This window comes from Gymnoscopelus braueri (genome assembly GCF_963280865.1).
Source record: "Gymnoscopelus braueri genome assembly, chromosome: 13".
In the NCBI taxonomy this organism is placed as follows: Eukaryota; Metazoa; Chordata; class Actinopteri; order Myctophiformes; family Myctophidae; genus Gymnoscopelus; species Gymnoscopelus braueri.
In genome coordinates this window covers 40234665-40257235 of record NC_137615.1, presented here as the reverse complement: position 1 = coordinate 40257235, position 22571 = coordinate 40234665, and the positions used below count along the sequence as shown (strand labels likewise).

The 22571-nt window shown below is 40.9% G+C and overlaps 1 protein-coding gene across 2 annotated transcripts in view; it reads right to left on the bottom strand.

The window, feature by feature from the left end:
- The window catches only part of abca3b (ATP-binding cassette, sub-family A (ABC1), member 3b), a 64692-nt gene that overhangs the window by 20563 nt on the left and 21558 nt on the right, over nt 1–22571 (bottom strand). For both annotated transcript variants that reach the window (XM_080446803.1, XM_080446804.1), the window contains exons 7-17: nt 22200–22316; nt 21101–21221; nt 16160–16333; nt 15010–15191; nt 11992–12138; nt 10311–10440; nt 7868–8022; nt 7142–7297; nt 6525–6735; nt 5065–5215; nt 2452–2550 (exon numbers count right to left, since the gene is read on the bottom strand). In XM_080446803.1, coding sequence (XP_080302929.1) covers nt 2452–2550; nt 5065–5215; nt 6525–6735; nt 7142–7297; nt 7868–8022; nt 10311–10440; nt 11992–12138; nt 15010–15191; nt 16160–16333; nt 21101–21221; nt 22200–22316 — 1643 coding nt within the window. The remainder of the gene's footprint in view (nt 1–2451; nt 2551–5064; nt 5216–6524; nt 6736–7141; nt 7298–7867; nt 8023–10310; nt 10441–11991; nt 12139–15009; nt 15192–16159; nt 16334–21100; nt 21222–22199; nt 22317–22571) is intronic.

Below are 22571 nucleotides of genomic sequence, written 5' to 3'. Positions count from 1 at the left end.
GGCCGATTCTACAAATGTCTTCTAAATCCCAACAGTATTCTGAAAAAACGTATGTTTCTATATCAGTGGTGCTCAAACGTTTTCAAGTCAAGGACCCCCAAAATGATATGTATTTGGCCGCCGACCCCCATCTCAAAATGTTTTGTTCCAGGGACCCCCCAAAATATTCGCTTTAAACAATAATATATTCAAAGATTTGGCGCTACGAGCTTGTATATCTGCTATTTTTGAATAGCCAAAGTGTAAAATAATGCTTTTTAGCTCAAATGAAAAAGTGACACAGATGCGTTCCAGGTCTAAATGGGTTAAGGTATATATCCACCTCAATACTACATGATGCCCTTTGTTCCCTTTTGATAGCATCAATCTAAAGAATGTTTTCTCCTGATGTACAGAATGTGTGCTTCCTCTGATCACGTCCTTGGCTGTGAGTGCCTAGGTAGTAGTACAGTCAATGAGTATTAAAAAAAAAAAGACTGGATATAACAGCACTCCAAAATAAAATAAAATGTAAAGCTTTGGCTCAGATGCACATTAATTTTATTTTGCAACAATTGGCTGCTAACCAGAGCCAGAGGCCAGAGCCTTCATCAGAGCATAGGGATGTTTTATTGTGTTTGTCATTATCATAATTTTATATTTTGAATTTATTGTTTATTTTCTTGCATCTTTGTTTTATCACGTCTTACCCTGTCTATTATTCGTCATTGAGTGATGTGTATGAATGGTGCTTCATAAATAGATAAGATGCTCCTCTCATTTCTAATTCCACACAGTATTGAGGCAGTGTCCCTGCAATCATGCCTTTTCTGTGCATGTATTTAAGAACCACACATTACTACAAAGCACAATTGACTCTCTGATCCTCTCATTTTCCTGTGTACCAGGATTTGAAAAGCTCTACTGTGTGAGAGATGTTTGCCAAATTGAGCAATGCTAGTAAGTCTCTGTTCATTCTCCTCAACATCTCTGTCCATCTCTTTCAGTGCATCTCCCAGGCATAAATGATGCTGGGGTACTTATTTTTGGGTCTCTAATCAATGAAGCCAAGCCATCCAATCACATCTTATTAGGACTCATTATCACACTCAAGATGAAAGGCAGCAGCTCACAATGAGGAGCTGCATGAAAACCAATAACAGAAAAACAATTAAAAGAAAAAAAAGGGGAAAAAAGGGAAGCACAGAGAATATGTGCTTTCAATTATATAATTAACACATTAACCGCCAAGACCGTAGTCCTACGGGCCGTTAAATCCAACTGTTAAGCGCCGAGACCGTAGCCCTACGGGCTGTGGTGCTTTTTCCTTTTTTTCAATTTTTTTTTTTTTTTCAATTTTCCAGGGGGACCATTTTCAGTGTAACACCACCCGAAATCGACCGGAATTGCGATCACGTTTTTTGTTTCCCGTCTGCCTTCATTCTAAGTCGTACACAAAAACCCCTGTAAAAGCTGTACAGGACATGTAGTTTTTCATCCTCGCATTTCCCATGTTAACATAAACGATCAGAACTCAAACATGGCGGCTCCGTTTGACACGCGGTCTCGACGAGTAGACACCAGGACATGTGCCCGTTGTTTACAAACATTGGATCGGGCAATCTAAAGGATTTTAACGGGGCCTATGGCGACCTGAAAAAAACAAAAAACAACAATAAAACCTTGGCACTGGTGAGTACATTATGAGATTAGCCCTTGGCGGTGGATGTGTTAATACTAATCTGAGCTCCAGTATTTTTCCAGTATAGTTTTTAATTCCATGCCATGGCTATTATGTCTTATATGATAGAAGTCATCGGGATAGATGACTAACCATCAGCTGTTGTCCACCAGATGGCGGTGTGGCTCAACGATCAACTATGCACACCTCTCGGTTTCCCTGTTTATATCATGGAACATTCTTTTCTCTCTCTAGTCAAAGTACTTTCCTATACAAGACAATGTTTTGTCCTTTCATTATGAGTGCAAGTGAACTTAAGAAAATGTAACATCTATTTGTCTAGCATGGGATTGGGAGCTAGCAATGAGAAAGTGGTGGTGGGTACCAGAGAACCAATATGGTGTAAAACAGTGTCTCCCAAACACTGGGTCGGGACAAAATGTTGTGAGCAAATATCCCTTTTTTTCATGTTTCCTACAACAACAACAAAAAACTAAACAAAACAAAAATAATCTTTATTTCAAAGATTAAAAAGATATATAATAATAATTACATTTTAAAAAGATTTTTCAGGACTTAAAGTTAAAAAAAAGTTCAGAATGTATTTATTTCCTTATCCCATAAATGTAAAAAACTTTTAGGAAATAGTGGAAATAGCAGATCTACAAGCTAACAATGAACCACATCGCGATGCATTGTGAGCTTGTGGATAGCTTCACTAAGAGACTGGCCATGTCCACCACCCAAACATGACCCTTTCTTTTGACACGGCATCCAAACTGCGCCAATACCTGAGGAAGACTTCCTCCATGGTGGTTACTGATGCTCCATAGCTGGCGATGCCCAACTCCTCCCTGTTCATCTCCAGCTCAGCAAACAGCAATTCAAACCTGAGAACGAAACAACACAACACGGTCATTCAAAAAAAACAGAGACTGCGGAACATATCCCACTGAGATTTTAAATCGATCGCTCAATAGTGCCTTCAGACACAGAGTGGCAAAATGTCAACAACATTTGTGTTATAAATCAGGATGAAATATATTTGACATCTCTGACATTTTGGAAAAGTGGGCTTAAATCAAACCATATTGACAGCAATGAGTCTCAAATGAGATAGGCTGAAAGACAAAACGGAAACTAAAACAACGGTGAGATACATGTGTAGCAGTGTTGATTTTGACAGCACATTTTGATTTAGTTTTAGTCACAGTCTTTTGACTACAATTCCATTTAGTTTTAGTCATATTTTAGTCTGAAATGTTTCACTGTTAGTCTAGTTTTAGTTGACTAAATATCATAAGATTTTAGTCGACTAAATCTACAGTTGATTTAGTCAACCAAACATAAAATGACTTGTCTTTTAGTTCTACTGGATCTCTTCTCCAATAGTCCCTCACTAACATTTTAGTCTAGTTTTTATTTGTTGACGAAATTGTCAATATATTTAGTCTCAGTTTTAGTCATCGTAGCTTAGTTTTTATTTAGTTTTCGTCAGTGAAAAAAAAGGTAGTCGACAAACATTTTCTGTCATACTTTTAGTAGACGAAATCAACACCATTGTGTAGAAAGAAGTGTCCGAAAAACAAAGTGAGGCGAAGACAAAAGAATGGCCAACCAAACCAAGAACATAACATTTTGTCTAGAGAGAGAGAGAGAGAGAGAGAGAAAGACGTGATGTGATGGAAACAGGAATAGAAGCATTGATTTCAGCGCTGCAGTAACAGCGGGTGACTGGTGGTTTTTTCATGTACTGTACAAGAGCTGTCTCCGGCCTCTCGCCAGGTTTAGCACATACTGGGCCACTGAGAGGTGTTAATGAGACACGTTTCAAAATGGAACACTCTGCTGTCCTCAGCTAGCATGTCCTCCACTGACACACACCTGTTCACTACCACCACCACGCATCTGTCCACCCGTTCTGTGCGTAGGTGATCCGCGGTCCAGAACGGAGTGTAATGGTGTCATTAATTAACCCTTTAAGACCGGGGACGCATCTCGTGTCATTTTTAAGATTTCTTTGGCTATTCAAAAATAGCAGATCTGCTATTTTTTTGAGAAATCGTGAAAATGTGTGCAAATCTTTGAATATATATATTTTTAAAGGCAGGGCAAAGAAATCTTAAAATGACACAGATTCTTTCCCGTTCTAAATGGGTTAATGTCATTGGGCTGCAATGACCTCCAATCTTCCTACGCAGACCGACTCGCCTCCTCGCCTAACACTTACTTATTACCTTTTTAACTGCATTAATTGTTTGCTTATGGTTTAGATAGTTGAGATACATGGTCGTTTATGTTATTTAGATGAATGCTAGCTATGTTATTCACATTGATGCTAGCTATGTTATTTTGATAAATGCTAGTTATGTTATTTAGATTTAGTATTTATTTTTCCTACTTATCCAGGTGAGTACCACTGTTAAGGCGGTTACACACCGGCGAATGTGGCGAATATACGCAAAATTCGGACTCGTTCCAAATAATTAAAAGACGCTTTTTCGCTTCGCTTTTCCGCTTTTTCGCGCCATGTACGCTTGCATTGACTTTATAAGGTTTTTAAAAAAAGCGTATTATTCGCACGAAAAAAATCGCCCCGGTGTGTAAGGACCTTTAAAGTTCTCTTTTTTACAAGGGAGACCTGCTCAAAGGAAGGAACAAGTAGGTTCCACCACGCATCAGCCAGTTATAGGCAGGTTCAGTGCATCACAGGAGGACAAGGCAGCAAACATGAGGAACTAAGCGCTGGAGCCTCTCTGACTATTTCATTGCCTTTTTATTTGACAAGGTGTAAAGTACAAACGCACAAACTTTTCTTCATCAGAGTCATGACTCTGATGACAGTCAACACATTTAGCAAACTGAAGAACAACAACTGCAGACCTCAGTTTTTAATGTCTGAAGTTGCATCTTACAAATCACCCAAAGGGATTAAGTGCTCCACTTTAATGTCTTTCTGGAACTGATTCTAGGACAACGGAGCGTAAAAAGATGCTAGTCAAGTTATTTATATACAGTAGAGTAGATATTCTGGCCAGCTACTGTCCTCTCAAAAGACCCGGTCATCCAGAGACAATTGAGATTATAATTGTTTCTTGTATAGTTTCAATGTATAGATTATTATTTTGATAGTATACTGTTTAGACTGATGCTATGTTATTGGTGTCCCTGTGAGGTTTACTGAGGCACTACACTGCCTCTCTGCATTCCATGCATGTGATTACTTTGCTTATTGTAAGTCGCTCTGGATAAGAGCGTCTGCTAAATGCCTAAATTGTACATTGCATTCCTCCAGACTTGCAAGGTGTTCTGGATGCGAGCATCTGCTAAATGCCTAAATTGTAATGTAATTGTCGAGTACATGCATACATCATGATACAGTTGCAGACTGGGGAGAGTCTCACCTGTGGGTGCTCTCCTTGGGCAGGATGTAGGAGAGCTCTGCCCCGGCGCTGCTCTCCAGCGTGGCGTTAGGAACATACATGTGGACCAGACGGGTGATCTCAGACACGTTACAAAGAGCATCCTTCACAATGACCATGTGGTACCCAGCACCTGATGATGGGGGATTTGGAGGAATTACAGCACTTTCACATTTTCTGACTATTACACACTGTGTGTGTGTGTGTGTGTGTGTGTGTGTGTGTGTGTGTGTGTGTGTGTGTGTGTGTGTGTGTGTGTGTGTGTGTGTGTGTGTGTGTGTGTGTGTGTGTGTGTGTGTGTGTGTGTGTGTGTGTGTGTGTGTGTGTGTGTGTGTGTGTGTGTTCCTGTGTGCGTTTGTGTCCCATCTTCCTGCAAACCTTCAGGCCATAACAGACCAAGCCGATCGTTAGCAGACAACAGCAGCAGTATCAGTGTCAAGGGTCTTCAGTGATCCCTTAAAAAAAACGATCCAATTCCCTGACATAAAGCTCTCTCACACTGAACCCCTACTGTTTCTGGAAGACCATCATTATGGTGTAAGGCTTTAAGCTATCACCATCCACTATCGAGTGCTTCGGTGACTCACACCAACAACATTGACTGAAAGGTTCTGAGTTCGAAACCAACAAGAGGACTTTCCAGTACTTTCCTTACTCGGTATCTGTAACTTTGTAACTCTAACTGCTTTGCTGCCCCGCGGGATCAATAAAAGGTATCCATCTACCGGTATCTAAACTGGGAGCCTGTCAACAATACTTTGCTCTCTTCTATCCCAGTGGTGCTCAAAGTGAGGTCTGGGGACCCCAGGGGTCCTTGAAGGGGTTCCAGGTGGTCCCAAGCTAAATTAGTTGATAAAGCATCAAAATCAGTTTAACTACTTTAATTAAACCTATATTATACTTTTAAAAAAAGCCAATCAAAAACCTCAACACGAGAGTTTGTAGATCTGCTATTTTTGAAAAAAATCTTGGAATAATTTAGAAATGTTTTAAACCAAATCCTCTCTTTCGGGGGTCCCTGGAACAAAATATTTTCAGTTGGGGGTCTGCAGCATAATACATATCAATTTGGGGGTCCTTGACAGGAAAGCATTTGAGAACCACTGCTCAATCCTATCTGTATAAACCAATACAAATGGCACAGAAATCGTCTTAACCCATAAAGACCGGGAACGCATCTGTGTCATTTTTAGATTTCTTTGGCCATTCAAAAATAGCAGATCTACAAGCTCATAGCGCGGCACCGAGTGCCGCGCTATGAGCTTGTAGATCTGCTATTTTTGAAAAATCTTGAACATTTGTGCTTTGCTTCTGGGGGGTCCCTAGAACAAAATATTTTGAGATGGGTGTCTGCGGCCTCAGGTCTTAATGGGTTAAATGTCCCTCTTCTCTTCCCCCAGTTTCCGTCTCCCGTCTTGGCTCTCCATCGGCGCGCTCCTCACCGTATTTGTTCTTGAGGAAGAGCGGCGAGCCGCAGCACTGCAGCTCTCCTCCCGCCATGATGGCGATGCGGTCGCCCAGCAGGTCGGCCTCGTCCATGAAGTGCGTGGTGAGCACGATGGTGCGGCCGCGCTTCTCGCCCTGCAGCAGGTCCCAGGTGGCGCGCCGCGCCGAGGGGTCCATGCCCGACGTGGGCTCGTCGAGCATCACCACCTGAACATTGGATATATGAGTGAGAGGGAGAGAGTGAGAGTGAGAGAGAGACACGGACAGATGAATGGAATAAGACAAAACTGAAATGTTAGAAGATTTACACAAAGAGGGACATTTTTATTTATTTTTAAACTCTGACTGTTCTAAAAAATACAGTATATCGTTGCTGTCGGGCAGAAACCTCTTATCTCCATATTCTAATGGTTTGTGTTTTTTTGTGAATGAATGCCCTACTTGATCATACTAAAGCGTCACACACAAGCATCAAAAGTAGCAGATTGCAGATCTGCAAGCTCAAAACACTTTGAATTTGAATCCTGAAAAGTAGCTAGTTTTGGACATATGAGGTTCCCCCCCTCTGACAGAGACGATATATACTAACACCGTCACACCAATATGTTTCAACCTTGGAGTCTCCGGTGAGGGCGATGCCGATAGACAGCTTTCTCTTCATGCCACCAGAGAGGGTCTTGGAGCGGGAGTGGCGCTTGTCCTCCAGGTTCAGGATGCGGATGATGCGGTCCACTTCAGCCGGGATCTGGTCTCTGGGGAAGCCTTTCAGCTGCGCGCGCACACACACACACACACACACACACACACACACACACACACACACACACAGGAAGAGAGGAAAAGAGCAAGAGAGGGAGAAGTCCCGCTATGAGCTTGTAGATCTGCTATTTTTGGAAAATCTTGAAAATTTGTGCAAATCTTTGAATATATATAAAGCGAACATTTGTGACTCAAATCTTTGCTTCTGGGGGGTCCCTGGAACAAAAATGTTTTACAAATGTTCGCTTTCAAAGATTTGCAAATATTTTCACTCTTTTTCAAAAATAGCAGATTTACAAGCTCATAGCGCGGCACTCGGTGCCGCGCTATGAGCTTGTAGATCTGCTATTTTTTGAATAGCCAAAGGAAATCTAAAAAGGACAGAGATGCTTTCCCGGATTGAATGGGTTAAGTAGTATAAAGCAATGCTTTTGTAAAAATTAACCCATGGGAAGACAGAGAGACAAAGAAGTCAAACTTGTGTAGTGTGTGTGTGTGTGTGTGTGTGTGTGTGTGTGTGTGTGTGTGTGTGTGTGTGTGTGTGTGTGTGTGTGTGTGTGTGTGTGTGTGTGGGGTGTACCTGTGCATAAAAGAGCAGGTGCTCCCTGACCGTCAGGTTATCAAACAGCACGTCGTGTTGAGGACAGAGGCCCAGACTGCGGCGGATCAGAGCCATATCCTGGCAGATGTCATAACCGTTGATGTAGGCCCGCCCACTGGTGGGTGGGAACAGACCTGGGCAACGAGAACCCACACACACACACACACACACACACACACACACACACACACACATCACAGGAAAGGAATTACAGCATCCTGCTGGCGCTGTTAAATGACCTCAACCACTGATGCCTGAGCGGTTGAGCGAAGTCAGCACACTGCCGCTGCCAGTGATGTAAAGTAACTTAAGTACATTTACTTAAGTACTTTTGAGGAATTTTGACTTTTACTGGAGTATTTCCCATTTTCGATACTTTTACTTCTACTCCACTACATCTCAGACGCAAATATTGTACTTTTACTCCACTACAATTATTTGACAGCTTTAGTTATAGTTACTTTGTAGATTTAGATTATTATCACAAAACAGACATTAACCACTTCAGCTCCATATATTTTTCGTCCATTTGAACAAGCTTGTAGATCGGCTATTTTCATAAGATTTGTATACATTTGAACTTGTGAAATGGGACATTCTGCACAATGAGTACTTTTATTTTTGTACATTTTGATACCAATACTTTTGCACTTTTACTCAAGTACATTTTGAATACCTTACTTGTACTTGTAACAGAGTATTTCTACACTGCAGTATTGATACTTTTACTTAAGTAAAAAATGTGAGTACTTTTTCCACCACTGGCAGCTGCTCCCGTACTACTGTATTACGGAGCTCAAATTTATGCTTTCGCACCCCCGCTTTCTGACATAAAACTGTCAGGAATTTATAGATAAGTGAGCTAGTTTGAACTGAAAATATATTAAGAATATATTTGGCCATTGCATGCATTAGTCCACTTTTGTACACTTTGTGGCCATCGTAATTTAACCGAGTTGCAGAAAAGAGAGAATGTATGCCAAGCACCTTGACATACCCATAAAAAAAACGTCATGAATTTTGCTATAAAATGATATAGCGAGAATTTCTCTCTCTCGCGCGCACACACACACACACACACACACACACACACACACACACACACACACACACACACACACACACACACACACACACACACACACACACACACACACACACACACACACACACACACACACACACACACACACACACACACACACAGTATAGCCAAATGCACAATGCTTAATCTGAATCCTACTTAAATGATCTAGTATCTAGTCTCACTCTCATCCCAAAGCTGGAAACAGTTGAAGTAATCAAAATGAACAAATCAAAACAAGGACATAATCTTCTAGTATGAAAATATTGTGTGTGTGAATGAGGGGAAAAAATTGTGAAATTGCAATTTCTCGTAATATTTTGTCCTGTACCTGTCGTACTTATTCCTGTAAGCGACACGCACTGACTGCAAAAAGGGGAAATTAACTGGGTCACTCAGTAGTTGGATCAGTTGGACAGGAGTTTAGTAGAGTCACGCACAGTGGAGCAGTTAACTTTAACTGCCATCTATCACCTTCTATTGTCTTCCTAAGTAGTCTACCAGCACCCATTTTTTTCTTTTGTTCTCAAAAGCATCCCATGGGCTTGACTGGACGCCTTTGCGGGCTGCCTGTTTTGACACTCTTGCTCTAGGTGTAGAACATTGCAGCAACAGGTGTTAGAGCAATTTAAATATTCTTCGTTTCCCGTTTCCTGTCCTCCCCCCCCCCCCCAACACAGACAGACACACACACACACACACACACCTTCAATTCTAAATAGAGTGTATTCAACTTTGCCCACACACGCATAAGTGTTTAAGATGGTCCATTCTGGTGTAAAGTTATTGAATTTATGGAGAAATGGGTGGGATTCACTCTACCCCTACAACCGCGGCTCTGTCTACTAGGTAACAGGGCAGCGGTCCCTGGTATAACTAACAACGAATTCACCATTGTAAAAGTTGGACTTGTTACAGCTGCCAGAATCCTGCTGCGTAATTGGAAGACCCCTAGAACACCTGGGCTTAAAGAGTGGAATGAGGAAATGATTAAGATTACGTCATATGAATATATGTTGGGTAGAGTGAATGGAGAAGGAAAGATGAAAGAGACATGGGACAGATTTTGGATTTATATGAACCTTAAATGAACAAATGAACATTGATCTTGATAGAACAGAGCTATAATTCATATCCTCAGATTGTGAGAACTTCTCTGTAATCAATATTTTTTGGGGGGATTGCAAAACTGTGCATTTATTTTGTATTTTATTTTTAATTTCTTGGAATGGCTGTATTATGTTGTTGTTTTGTGCTGCACTGTACCATTGAGTTATATTCTGTAACCACTTGGAAAAATAAATAAACATTTGAATTACAAAAAAAAAGATGGGTCACCTGTCAGCATGGACAGCGTGGTGGTCTTTCCGGCCCCGTTGTGACCCAGCAACACCGTGATCTGTCCCTCGAACATGTTCACCGTGAGGTCCCGCACGGCCTGCCGCGTCTTGTTGCCCAAAGTGAATTCCTGACAGGCGGCCAAAAATCAAAAAAGGAATTTACAAACACATTTCTTTGAGACCACCACTGGCCCCCGAGGGCAGATTAACCTCGCTGCTTAATATTTACCCACTTCAAATTCCTTCTGTTTATATTTAACCCATTAAGACCGGGAACGCATCGGTGTCATTTTTGAGGGGTGTAACCGCTCCTATAAGAGGGTTTAGGACCCATCCGTGGTGAAAGTTTTTCTTTCCGTCACGAAAATGTGTCTTTCGCTGTGACGCCATGCTGTGGAAAACACGCCCATAGGCTAAGCTCTGCAGGACGTGCTGTGATTGGCTAGCGAGACACATGATGAAATTAACTTCAAACTTCGCAGACGCGCTGTGATTGGCTAGCGAGACGCATGATGAAATTAATAATAATGTAAAAAATTTAAGCACGTCACTTCGCAGGACGTGCTGTGATTGGCTACCGAGATGCATGATGAAATTAATAACTCATAAATAGCACCGCTCACTTCACACTGGGTGTGATTTTTTTTATTCCTTTGGCTATTCAAAAATAGCAGATCTACAAGCAAATCTGCCGCGCTATGAGCTTGTAGATCTGCTATTTTTGAAAAATCTTGGAAATTTGTGCAAATCTATGAATATATAGTACTGCTCAAAGAAATGTAGGGAACACTTTGATCCCTTAATTATTTTGAGTTTTCATGAATTGCTAATGTGTACATACTGCTAACAAAAACTGCTCAAAAGAATTAAGGGATCAAAGTGTTCCCTTAATTATTTTGAGCAGTGTATATTCTACAAATGTCTTCTAAATTCTAACAGTTTTTTTGTAAACTTATGTTGCTATTAGGGCATTAACGAATAGTGATTTATGGTATTCGAATTATTCGACCCAAAAGTATTCGAAAAGTCGATTATTCGGTTTGATTATAAAAAATAAAATAATAAAAACATTTTAAAAAAGTTTATTTATTTTTTTTTTTTTTATGGCATTGATGACTCGACTCAAGGAATGCGAGTTGACGTCACACCAGAGCTCACAGCTAAGTGTCTGCTCTAGAAAAGCCACAAAAAAAAAAAAAATCTTACATTTTTTTTTTTTTCTTTTTTTTTTTTTTTGAATAATCGAATAGTGGTTTGATAGTCGAATAGTCGGTTTGATATTCGAATATTCGAATATTCGGCTATTCGGTGAATGCCCTAGTTGCTATATCAGTGGTTCTCAGACTTTTTCATGTCAAGGACCCCCAAAATGATATGTATTTTGCCGCGGACCCCTATCTCAAAATATGTTGTTCCAGGGACCCCTTAGAATCAAAGATTTGAGTTAAAAATGATCGCTTTAAAAAATGTATATATTCAAAGATTTGTAAAAATGTGTAAAAAAAGCAGATCTACAAGCTCGTAGATCCGCTATTTTTTAATAGCCAAAGAAATCTAAAATGACACAGATCTTAATGGGCTAATGGCAGAATTCTCCATCTGTGCCCTTGTCATAATGGGATTAAAAACCAATGGGGCATGCTGACCCTGTGAGCCTCAGTGGTCATTCCGCTGCTCACCTTGGCTAGATGTTTGATCTTGACTCCGGAGACCAGTCCAGCTGGCTCCTCCTCGATGAACTCGCCCTTCAGAGCCTTCTCGGCGTCCTCCTCTTCCTCCTTCTCGTTGACCAGAGCCATGCGGGGGCTGCTGCACCAGTAGGAGGGCTGGGGATGGACAGATAAATGGTGGGGGATAGTAGGGATAGAGACAGAGGAATGGACAGAAGGGCAGAGGGAATGGAAGTGGACACGGGGCATAAAATGTACCTTCGAGTCAAAAGAGCTGACCTGTAGACTAATGTTCTACAGCAGTGGTTCTCAACCAGTCCGGGGACCACCAGTGGTCCTTGAAGGTATTCCAGGTGGTCCCCAGCTAAATGATAGATAGTTAAGAACCAAATGGACCCGTCAGGGTCACTCTCAGAGTTAAATTAACATTGATTTTTCAATACAAATTGGGGTTCCAGAGATAGAAATGTTATCAAATGGCCGTCGGTAGTCTATTGCATGTCAAACTGGGTGTCCTTGAAATTAAAATGGTTGAGAATCACTGCTAGAGCTGTAAAAATCTTCTCTTGTGAGGGTCCTTGGCATATCTTTTCAAATGGGGGGCTACTAAGTGTCAATTTGGGGGCCCTTGACATGAAAAAGGTTGAAAACCACTGTTCTGCAGGTCAAATTTACAAATAATGTTGCCAAATACCCTTCACACAGCGAACACAGTTCAAAGAGCAAAGCTCACAGCAAACGGTGAGCGAGTGTGCACAATCGACAACTGTTATTGAATAAGAGTGTGAAACATTAATATTAACGACTTGCTAGTTAAAGCCGATGGTTGGCGTGTAGTAAACTGTGTAGAGGAAGTAAGTGGTAAGTAAGGTTTGTGTCTACATGCCCTATCTATGAGTATAGGGTCATTGAGCTGTTCACACTTAACTGCCAATTATTCATCTTCCAAAGAGAGATTATGTGTTCTAAAATGACACATCAGTGACCAGGCACAATGGTCAACTTCTATTGCATAACAAACATTGTACAGTGGTTACATCCTCTTGTCGAGACAGGCAGGACAAACTACAGGATGCAACAAACGATGCTAGGAACACATTAATGCCTCTAACAACAAAGCCAAGTGTATATAATAGCCCTTTTTTTGTCTTAAGAACATTGAGGAAATGGCCCGTCAGAGGAAGATTACGGGGGTTTTCAGAGGAAAACTATAGAAGGTCACAGACCGAGGACTAACGTTGTTAGCATTGTCCCGGTAATGATCGACACAGCTGGGGACACCCTCCTGAACAAGACTCCCCCTGATAAAACTCTATGGAGCTGTTCTGCCATCTAAAATTGTCACTGTTGCACAGAAACCTTGGATCCAATGTAATCATTAAACAAGCTCTTGTAAAAAAAAATGTCATTGGCTAAATATTTATAAAACCCACAGACATTCTTAACCACATTCAATCTGACGTCTGAAGAACTTATAGGGTAGAAAGAAAGGAAGCTGCTTGCACACTGCTGGGCTCCAGTTTAAGAAATGATTTATTGCCCCCAATGAGTGCCCGAGTGACGTTTTGACCTACACACTCTTCATCAGACAGCTTCAGAGTGTGTGTGGGTCAAAACATCACTCGGGCAGTCATTGGGTGCAATAAATCATTTTTAAACTGGAGTGGCGAGCAGTGTTTGCTCTTTTCTTTATCTTTACAGTTTGTTTTTCTTAGGCTCAGCACCTGCCTTGTTTGTAATGGATGTTTTTTCTTGCAACATGTAAGATGAAACTACATTTCAAACTACTTTTTTGGTACCTCTACACAACACTGTCTCACAATTAAGTATCAAATAGGGCATTGATTCATGAAAAAACATACAAATATAAAATATTGAGATTTCTGCCCAACAGCAACAATAAGAAGCTGTGACCAGACACGGATGTCAACAACAATCATCTCAAGGGCAGCTCTGATTAAGAGAGAAGGTCACCTGTGACTCTGGGAATAAGTTGGACATTTGCGTTTATAAGAATCCTTTTTCTCAGTTGGACAATTAAAAAGGTTCCTCACCCCAACAAACACACACACACAATGGCTAAACAGCGAAGTACGCCTCTGCTCATTCTCTGGAAGTCCCGCCAGTGCCAGGAAATGCATCTTGCATGTTTATTTATGAGTGCATATGCGAGCGAAAGTGCTTCCTTTTCGTGAGCGCGCTGCCTAGTTTTAACGATAAGCCTCGCTTGCCTTGGCTGGAAGGACACGGCCTTCCTGTCTCTCCAGCCAGCTGAGCGCAAAGACTTCCTGTGACCAACGAGTCACCGCAACCTTATCGGTGTCACCCTGTCTGAGACACTTTCACTACGCTCTCACAAAGACCTGATAATAAACAAAGCGCTAACCAGACAGCCTTCCCCTGAACCTTTGACCTGCGCAGAGAAACGGACAAAGCATCAAAGCCTCTACTCTGTTCCTAATTGTAATACTTGGTTTCCAGTGAAAATCACACCGCGTCCTGAAGTCATAAGAAATGCACCATGTCCTTCATGCCTAATTTTTACTCTGCCGTACAACTAAGTATAAATCAGTGTTTACCTTGAGCAGTGGTGTAAAGTAACTATTTACTCAAGTACTGTACTTAAGTACAATTTTGAGGTACTTTTACTTTACTGGAGTATTTCCAATTGTCTATACGTTTACTTCTACTCCACTACATCTCTTTGACAGCTTTAGTAACTAGTTACTTTGTAGATATACATTATTACGTTATAAAACATACATTAACCACTTTAGCCCTATTTTATGCCTAGGCTATTTGAAAATAGCTGATCTACAAGCTCACAACGCGTCGCGGTGCGACGCGTTGTGAGCTTGTAGATCGTCTATTTTCAAACTTTTTGTACTTTAAGTACATTTTGATACCAATACTTTTGTACTTTAACTTTTCCGCCACTGACCTCGAGTTTGCTCGTGAACATGAGCAAAATGAGTGCAAAGACTGCGAGTGTGCATGTATGCATACGTTCGGGTGTTTAATGCGTACCAGGACGAAGAAGTAGTACGGCAGGGGCACTCCGTACTCCCCGGGGAAGACGGCCTCCACGTACCACGCCACCACGCCGTACAGCAGGGCGTCCAACAGCAGCAGAGCCATGACCTGAGCCAGGGAGAAGTCGTCGTCCACCGTCACCGAGTCAAACAGGTTGGACCACTGGATCCCCGTTCCTACAGGAGAGGGAGGAGAGGACAGGTAATTAATACATATGCGCAGTGTATAACAAATATGAACCCATTAAGACCTGGAACGCATCTGTGTCATTTTGAGATTTGAGCTTAAAAGCAATATTTTTACACTTTGGCTATTCAAAAATAGCAGATCTACAAGCTCATAGCGCGGCACCGAGTGCTGCGCTACGAGCTTGTAGATCTGCTATTTTTGAAAAATCGAGAAAATGTGTGCAAATCTTTGAATATATATATTTTTAAAGCGAACATTTGTAACTCAAATCTTTGCTTCTGGGGGGGGGGGGGGTCTCTGGAACAACATATTTTGTGATGGGGGTCCGCGGCCAAATACATATACATTTTGGGGTACTTGACATGAAAAGGTTTGAGAACGACTGACACAGCAACATAAGTTTTTTCAAAAAACTGTTAGGATTTAGAAGACATTTTGTAGAATCGGAACCTCAGGCCTTAATGGGTTAAACTGTTTCTGTCAGTTCCCCCTCCTCACTCAACAGGCACCCGGACCACCCAGCAGGGGCCACTAGTGTAGCAACAAAGACCCTCGGCCAGCTTCCCACTCGCAAACAAATGCCAGTTGGGTTCGTCAGAACACCCCGGACGAGGCCCGGACCGTTGGCCTTGCACAGCCCGGGCACCTAGGATCCTAAGTAGGCTGACAGTGCATCGCAGGTTCGAGTCCCGTTCCCGACCATCTTTACCGTCTCTCTCCCCATCTCTCTCTCTCCCCGTTTCCTGTCTATCTCCACTATACGCTATAAATAAAAGGCATAAGTCCGATTCTGAATCCAGGTCTCTGCGGTGTGTTATTGCCTCTATATACCACCCTGCCAATCCACATGTGGCATTTCTAATCATTTCCTTGTATCCATCTTCAACACACATCTGTGAGCAAATCCACTTTGATGATAACATAAGCCTTAAGGTCTATCGTGTGTTCATCTTACCTTTGCCTTCAAACATTCCTATAAGCTGGGCACCCATAGCCATGGCTACGTTGGAGATAAGGCAGGCGGACGTCTTCTGGGTATGGCTCAGCAGGTCATAGCGTGGCCACAGGAACAAGTAAGGCAGGTAGCTCAGGAAGTAGATGAAGCCACCTGCAGCTGCTGCTACATTGGCTAGAGACAGACATATCATGGAGACAGTGAGACAAACATATCAGAATCAGCTTTATTGTCACATCACAGGTTTGCAGAAGTAAAAAAGTGGGTGAAATTTGTTTTCGTGCATAGTTCCATCGTATTATTTCCATAGAAAGAAAGAAAGAAAGAAAGAAAGAAAGAAAGAAAGAAAGAAAGAAAGGGAAGAAGAGGGTGGGGGGCAAGGGGGAAAAGAGATCAATCAAAGAAAACAAACACTTAGTACCTGAGATAAGATATAAAATGTGCGACGTCATCAAAACAATGGGAAGAACTGAAGATTTCTCTATACCATTATGTTAGTGGGTTTCTCTTGGTTCCAATTAACTAGTAAACATTTTCTTGCTAAGGAACATGTTTATTTAGCAACTCTAATGAAGCATGAGAAGGAGCCAGTAAATGTGTTTTAATATGATGTACTCTATATAGCACAAAGTAAACGCAGCTCTTTTCATTTTATGTCTTTGTCACTGTAAGAGAGGTAGCATTCCTATGTGCCCATATGCATATGACATTGGTTTTGACTTCATTTCACTATCATGAATTTTACTAAAAAAGAAACATTGTGTAACCGAGTGTTGACAATTGTAGGGAGTCATTTCAGACAAAACATAATAAATGTACAGCAAATCAAATGTCTAGGTACCTGTTTTGTGTTGTGAGAACATCAAATGACTTTGAACTATTATGTCATTTGAGGTACATAAATGCAGTCAAATCAAAATAATGCAGTGTATTGTAATAATCCACAATAAACCAAAAGGAAAAAGAACAGAGGAGAGAGAGGAGACAGGGAGAGGACAGATGAGAGTTGTGCAAGAAGACGACATGTGACTCAAAGGGTTATTTTGACTAGCATTTCTGAATAAAATGACAACATTTCATGGCAGACAATGTGCCGTTATGTGCCTGAATGGTGCACATTATTGATCATTCAAGTACCATTATTTATTCCTAAATAGATCGAGAATGGGTGGGTGAAGGAAGAGACCTGTCTTTGTATGAAATAATAAGCCAGCGTCAGGCCAAGGGCAAGACTTGTGTTTTGACATATCTTGACAGAAATATAGCCTGTCCTTGTCACAAGACAGGCCATGAGGGAAATAAGCCCCTCTTTCTGTTCTTCCCTCTACTCTCATGTTTTAAATAAGGCAACATCTCAGGCAATAAATTCCATTAGCTTAGCTTAGTTGGAGGATTTCATATTCTATGAGTATTGCCTGCAAGTATTGTCAAATATTATTAATCAATTAAAGGTAGGGTAAGTGATTTGCGTTGGTTAAAATAATTGTTAAATAGCTCTATATTCTGATAGTACTCATTGCTATAGAGTGTTTGTTCAGTATTAGGAGTCTCCTTGTCTCTCCACCTCTTTATTAAACAGAAAATGCATTTTCGTTTCAGTTTCAGTTTCATTTCCAATTTTATCCAACCAGGACAGAGAACTCAATCAGGATACAGATTAAACAAGTGAAATTGGAAGTGATGACACTAAGAAATGAGCATGCAAAATTGGAACTGGAACACTATACAAATTAAGCTTAAAAATGGGTACTTTCTCCTGATTGGCTGAGATTTTGACACCTACCGAAAAATGTGTTTTCTGTTTATTAAAGAGCTGGAGAGACAGGGAGACATCTGTTACTGAAAAAACACTCTATAGCAATGATTACTATCAGAATATAGTATTTTAACAAAATACTTTTTGTTTTAACCAAAAAATATCACTTACCCTACCTTTAAGTGTATACAAGACTGAGGGAGAGCCTAGTATACCCATGAAAACAATATTCAGGAATAAGACAGTGGCTTGTGACTACAATATATATGACATGATGTGTACAGTATAGATTTGGTACCTGACCTATTTTTATCACACAATCTATCTCTGTCACCTGCAACAACAAAACATCAATCATTCATAAAAGGCCAGCCTAGGGCAAGACCATAAAGGGGAGAAAGCAAGAGAAGACGTCAAGTGGAACTGGAAAGACGGGAGAGAAAAACAATAACAACCATTGGCTGCTATGTATTTTATTTTTCCCCCAAAGCAGAGACATCGGGTCTCTGCTCTACATTTTAAAGTGTCTTGAGACAACTTGTTGTGATATGGCACTATAATAAATTTGAATTGACTTGATGACAGATGGAGATGATAGTTTGGCCTGAGTGCACTCAGCAACACAATATGACTGACTGGGCGAAATTCAACCCCTCCGTGTAAACCAACAAAAGCATAGTGTCTCGCATATCTTTTCAGTGGATCAGCAGGTAGAGTGCCTGTCTTGAGCAAGACACTGACTGACCCCCTAACTGCTTCCAGCGAGAATTTTCGTGTCTTGCATGGCTGTCTCTGCCACTGAATGTGAAGTATACTGAATATTTTAAATCACTTTCAGTGGTCAGAAAACTCGAAAAGCACTATATATACACCGTGAATGCAGTTCTTCTCAAAGTCAGGCCCATGTGGACTACTGCCATCCTGGCTAGATGATAAACACACAATAACCTGCTCTCACTGTGCAGGAAGTCATGGTTCTCAGCTACCAGAGACTCACACTGGGAGGTTCCTTTGTATTATTTTATAACGAGAGGCCCTGGGCTCTCCATTTCCTCCTCTGTGGCCCAACAGAAGCCAGAAGGCAAATAAGAACTTGTTTGTGTGCTTTCTCGGTTAACTGGCAAACAGGACGCCTGCCATCTGAGCTGTATTTTTTGGACAGTTGGAGGGGACAGATGTCGGTCTGTATCAAAAGCTTCGGGGGATTTAGAAGAGAAACGGCGGTAATTTTGTGAAGTCGGAAGGCAATTCGGAGTCTTTTCTAGTCATCATAAAGCAAGTTGGACTAAATTGTGCTCTGGATGAGTAAAAATAGGATTTCCTTCTGAAGCCAATTCATTTATAGTGTTTGTCATAATGGAGTTACATTCTGAAAGTGAGTCATGTACAGTATGGGCTCACACATAGCCGCTGAGTGGTTATCTTGATGAATTTGAAGGAAATCCTGCTGTTGTCTGCTTACTCATACTGAGCTCTGTTGCAACATGCATGTGTGTATGCAAATGTATATTATTGTATGCACTTACTTGCATACACACAAAAACACATGCACACACACACCACTTCCTACATCTTCCCTGTCATTGTGTTGTGTAGAAGATTGCTTTTATCATTGATGGGCCTTTCTATCAATGGTTCTATTCATGCTTTAGCCCATGAAGACCTGGAACGCGTCTGTGTCATTTTTTGATGTGAGCTAGAAAGCATTATTTTACACTTTGGCTATTCAAAATTTTTTAAAATGTGTGCAAATTTTTGAATATATATTATTTTAAAGCGAACATTTGTAACTGAAATCGTTGCTTCTGGGGGTCCCTGGAAGAAAATATTTATAGATGGGGGTCCGCGGCCAAATACATATCATTTTGGGGGTCCTAGACATGAAAAAGTTTGAGAACCACTGACAAAGTAACATACGTTTTTTTCAAAAAACTGTTAGGATTTAGAAGGCATTTGTAGAATCGGAGCCTCAGGTCTTAATGGGTTAGAGGAGCTCAGTCAGAACAGACGAGGCAAGCAACAACATCCTGACCTACTTGGAAAGGAACATGCATAGAGTGAAAGGCAAAGGCAAGGAGAGGAAACACTGCGATAAACACACACAGGTGTACACAATGAAAAGACCTGGAGTCTAATAACAGCTTGGCCTCCCTGTTCGATCTCTAACTATTCATAGAAAGTTACTATGTGCAAATCACAATGTTCAGCGGTGAAGCGGCCCCTATACAGGGCTGGCTGACGTGTGGTGACGCTCTACAGCCAAATGGAAATAGCAGCCTTCATACATACTTCACCAATAATTGAAAAAACGTACTTCACAAGAACAACATTGGTGTAAGTAAGAGAAAACAAATCATCCTTTACATGCATAGGAGGTAGGAGTGTGCCGATACACTAATTTCATGATACGATACAAATACAAAACGATATTGGGCTCACGACATCGATACGATATCGATACGATATATGGCACTCTTTTATTATGAAAATATATGGGGGGGAAAAAAGCTTATGAAAATATATGGGGGGGGGGAAAGAAAATGCAAACAAATACTTCTGTTTTTGCATTATTAACTCATTCAGTGCCTGACTTATTTCTGTTTGTGTTGTCCCAGTGCCAGAGCCAAAAATTCATTGTAAAAAGAAAGTGCTTAGGAGCCGAGATACAGCCTTTTTCAGTAAGAAGTTAAACAAGAAGTGAATGGAGCAGCACATTTTCAAATCATGATATCTTGGATTCTGAAAAAAAAAATCAAAAAAACGTTTTAGACGTCATGTGGCACTGAATGAGTTATTATTGCAAAAAAAAAAGGAAAAGATACATATCGTCACGAAAACGTATCGCAATATATCGTGGGACGATATATCGGCACTCCCCTAATAGGAGATGCACATAGTGGCATGAGCTGTGATTGATCTACTTTTAACCACTTTCAACTTGGCGTCCCTATTTCGGGCATGTCATTTAAAGGTGACATATTGGCAGAAAGAGCACATCTATAAGCATTGCATTGCGATGTGTTGTAAGCTTGTACATCAGTCAAACATACATACATGCATACATACAATAAAGACAAACCCTGTTCTAGAAGGCCTGGCCTATAGCCATGCCACAAACAAGACACACAAATGACTCCCTCCCTTCTTTCTTTCCTCCCTCCCTCCCTCCCTCCCATCCATCTTACCTCGTGAAAAGAAGGCACTTATCATGAAGCTGAAGTTGATGGTGGCTATAGCGAACACCAGCAGGAAGACGAACACCAGTGTGGGGTCACTGTAGGTCAGCACAGCTCCTTGGGGGCTCACCTAAAAATCAGTGGTGGAAAAAGTACTACATTTTTAAAGTAAAAGTATCAATACTGCAATGTAAAAAATACTCTGTTACAAGTAAAAGTCCGGAATTAAAAATGTACATGAGTAAAAGTACAAAGGTATTGGCATCAAAATGTACTTAAAGTACCAAAAGTAGAAGGCACTCATTATGCAGAATGTCCCATTTCACAAGTTTTCAAATGTATAAAAATCTTTTGAAAATAGTAGATCTACAAGATCTACTTGTAGATCTGCTATTTTCAATTGATTAAAATGTATATAGGGCGGAAGTGAGTAATGTATGTTTTGTAATAATATCCAAATCTACAAAGTGACTAAAGTTTTCAAATAATTGTAGTGGAGTACAATATTTGCCTCTGAGATGCAGTGGAGTATAAGTAAAAGTACTGAAAATTGTACAGAACTTGAGTAAATGTACTTAGTTACTTTACACCGCTGCCTAAAATGACGGAAGGAAACCGCCGGTGGTTTTTAACATTTGGTTCAATCGATACACATCAAATCCTCCAAAATGTAAGAAAGGAATTTGGTGCTCGTCTTTAATGGGATCAAAAAGGTTGTGCATATCCAAAAGCATTTAGAAGGCAGCTGCTGGTTCTAAAAAGAAGGATCAAAGACAGAGTAATAAGAACTGCCCACTGTAGCTGCCTTTAGTGACTATTATCCATCCAACAGAGTCCGGTTGAATGCCGTTATCCTCTGCCTTTGGTGCCTTTAGGCGAATTTTATCCGAAAATAGGTAAACATTTGCAGAAATTAGCACATCTATAAACTCTGTGAGATGTTTTTCTTTTTTTAAGAGATTTTGGTTTAGAGGGGAAAAAAGGAGGAGACCAAGTATAGACCCCTGAGGGACCTCCTGGTTAAATAACAGCACCAAAAAAAGAAGCCAAATGCGAGAACATGGCAGAGGCAAAACGTGACAGATGTGCGCTCGGAACGTAGACTCACCTGAATGCAGACGAGCAGAGTGACGAAGAAGATGGAGATGGAGAGGAAGAGGAAGAACGTGAGGAACCAGGCGCTCCAATGGAGCCAGTTGCTGAGGCCCATCATCCGCATGTACTCCTGAGACACACACACACACACACACACACACACACACACACACACAGATGCAGAGAAAGGTATTAATTTGGAGGAAAAAAACACAGAAAATATTTTGCGGCGAGTAGTTGATGCCTCATTCATATAGGTCGATTCATTTATTCACGGTGAAATAACTTTATCGCAGCGTAATATTCCTGTTCCGTGTTCATGTACTCGATTTAATTGATTATTACATTTAAAAATATATATTTTTTCAAAGAATGCAATATAAAA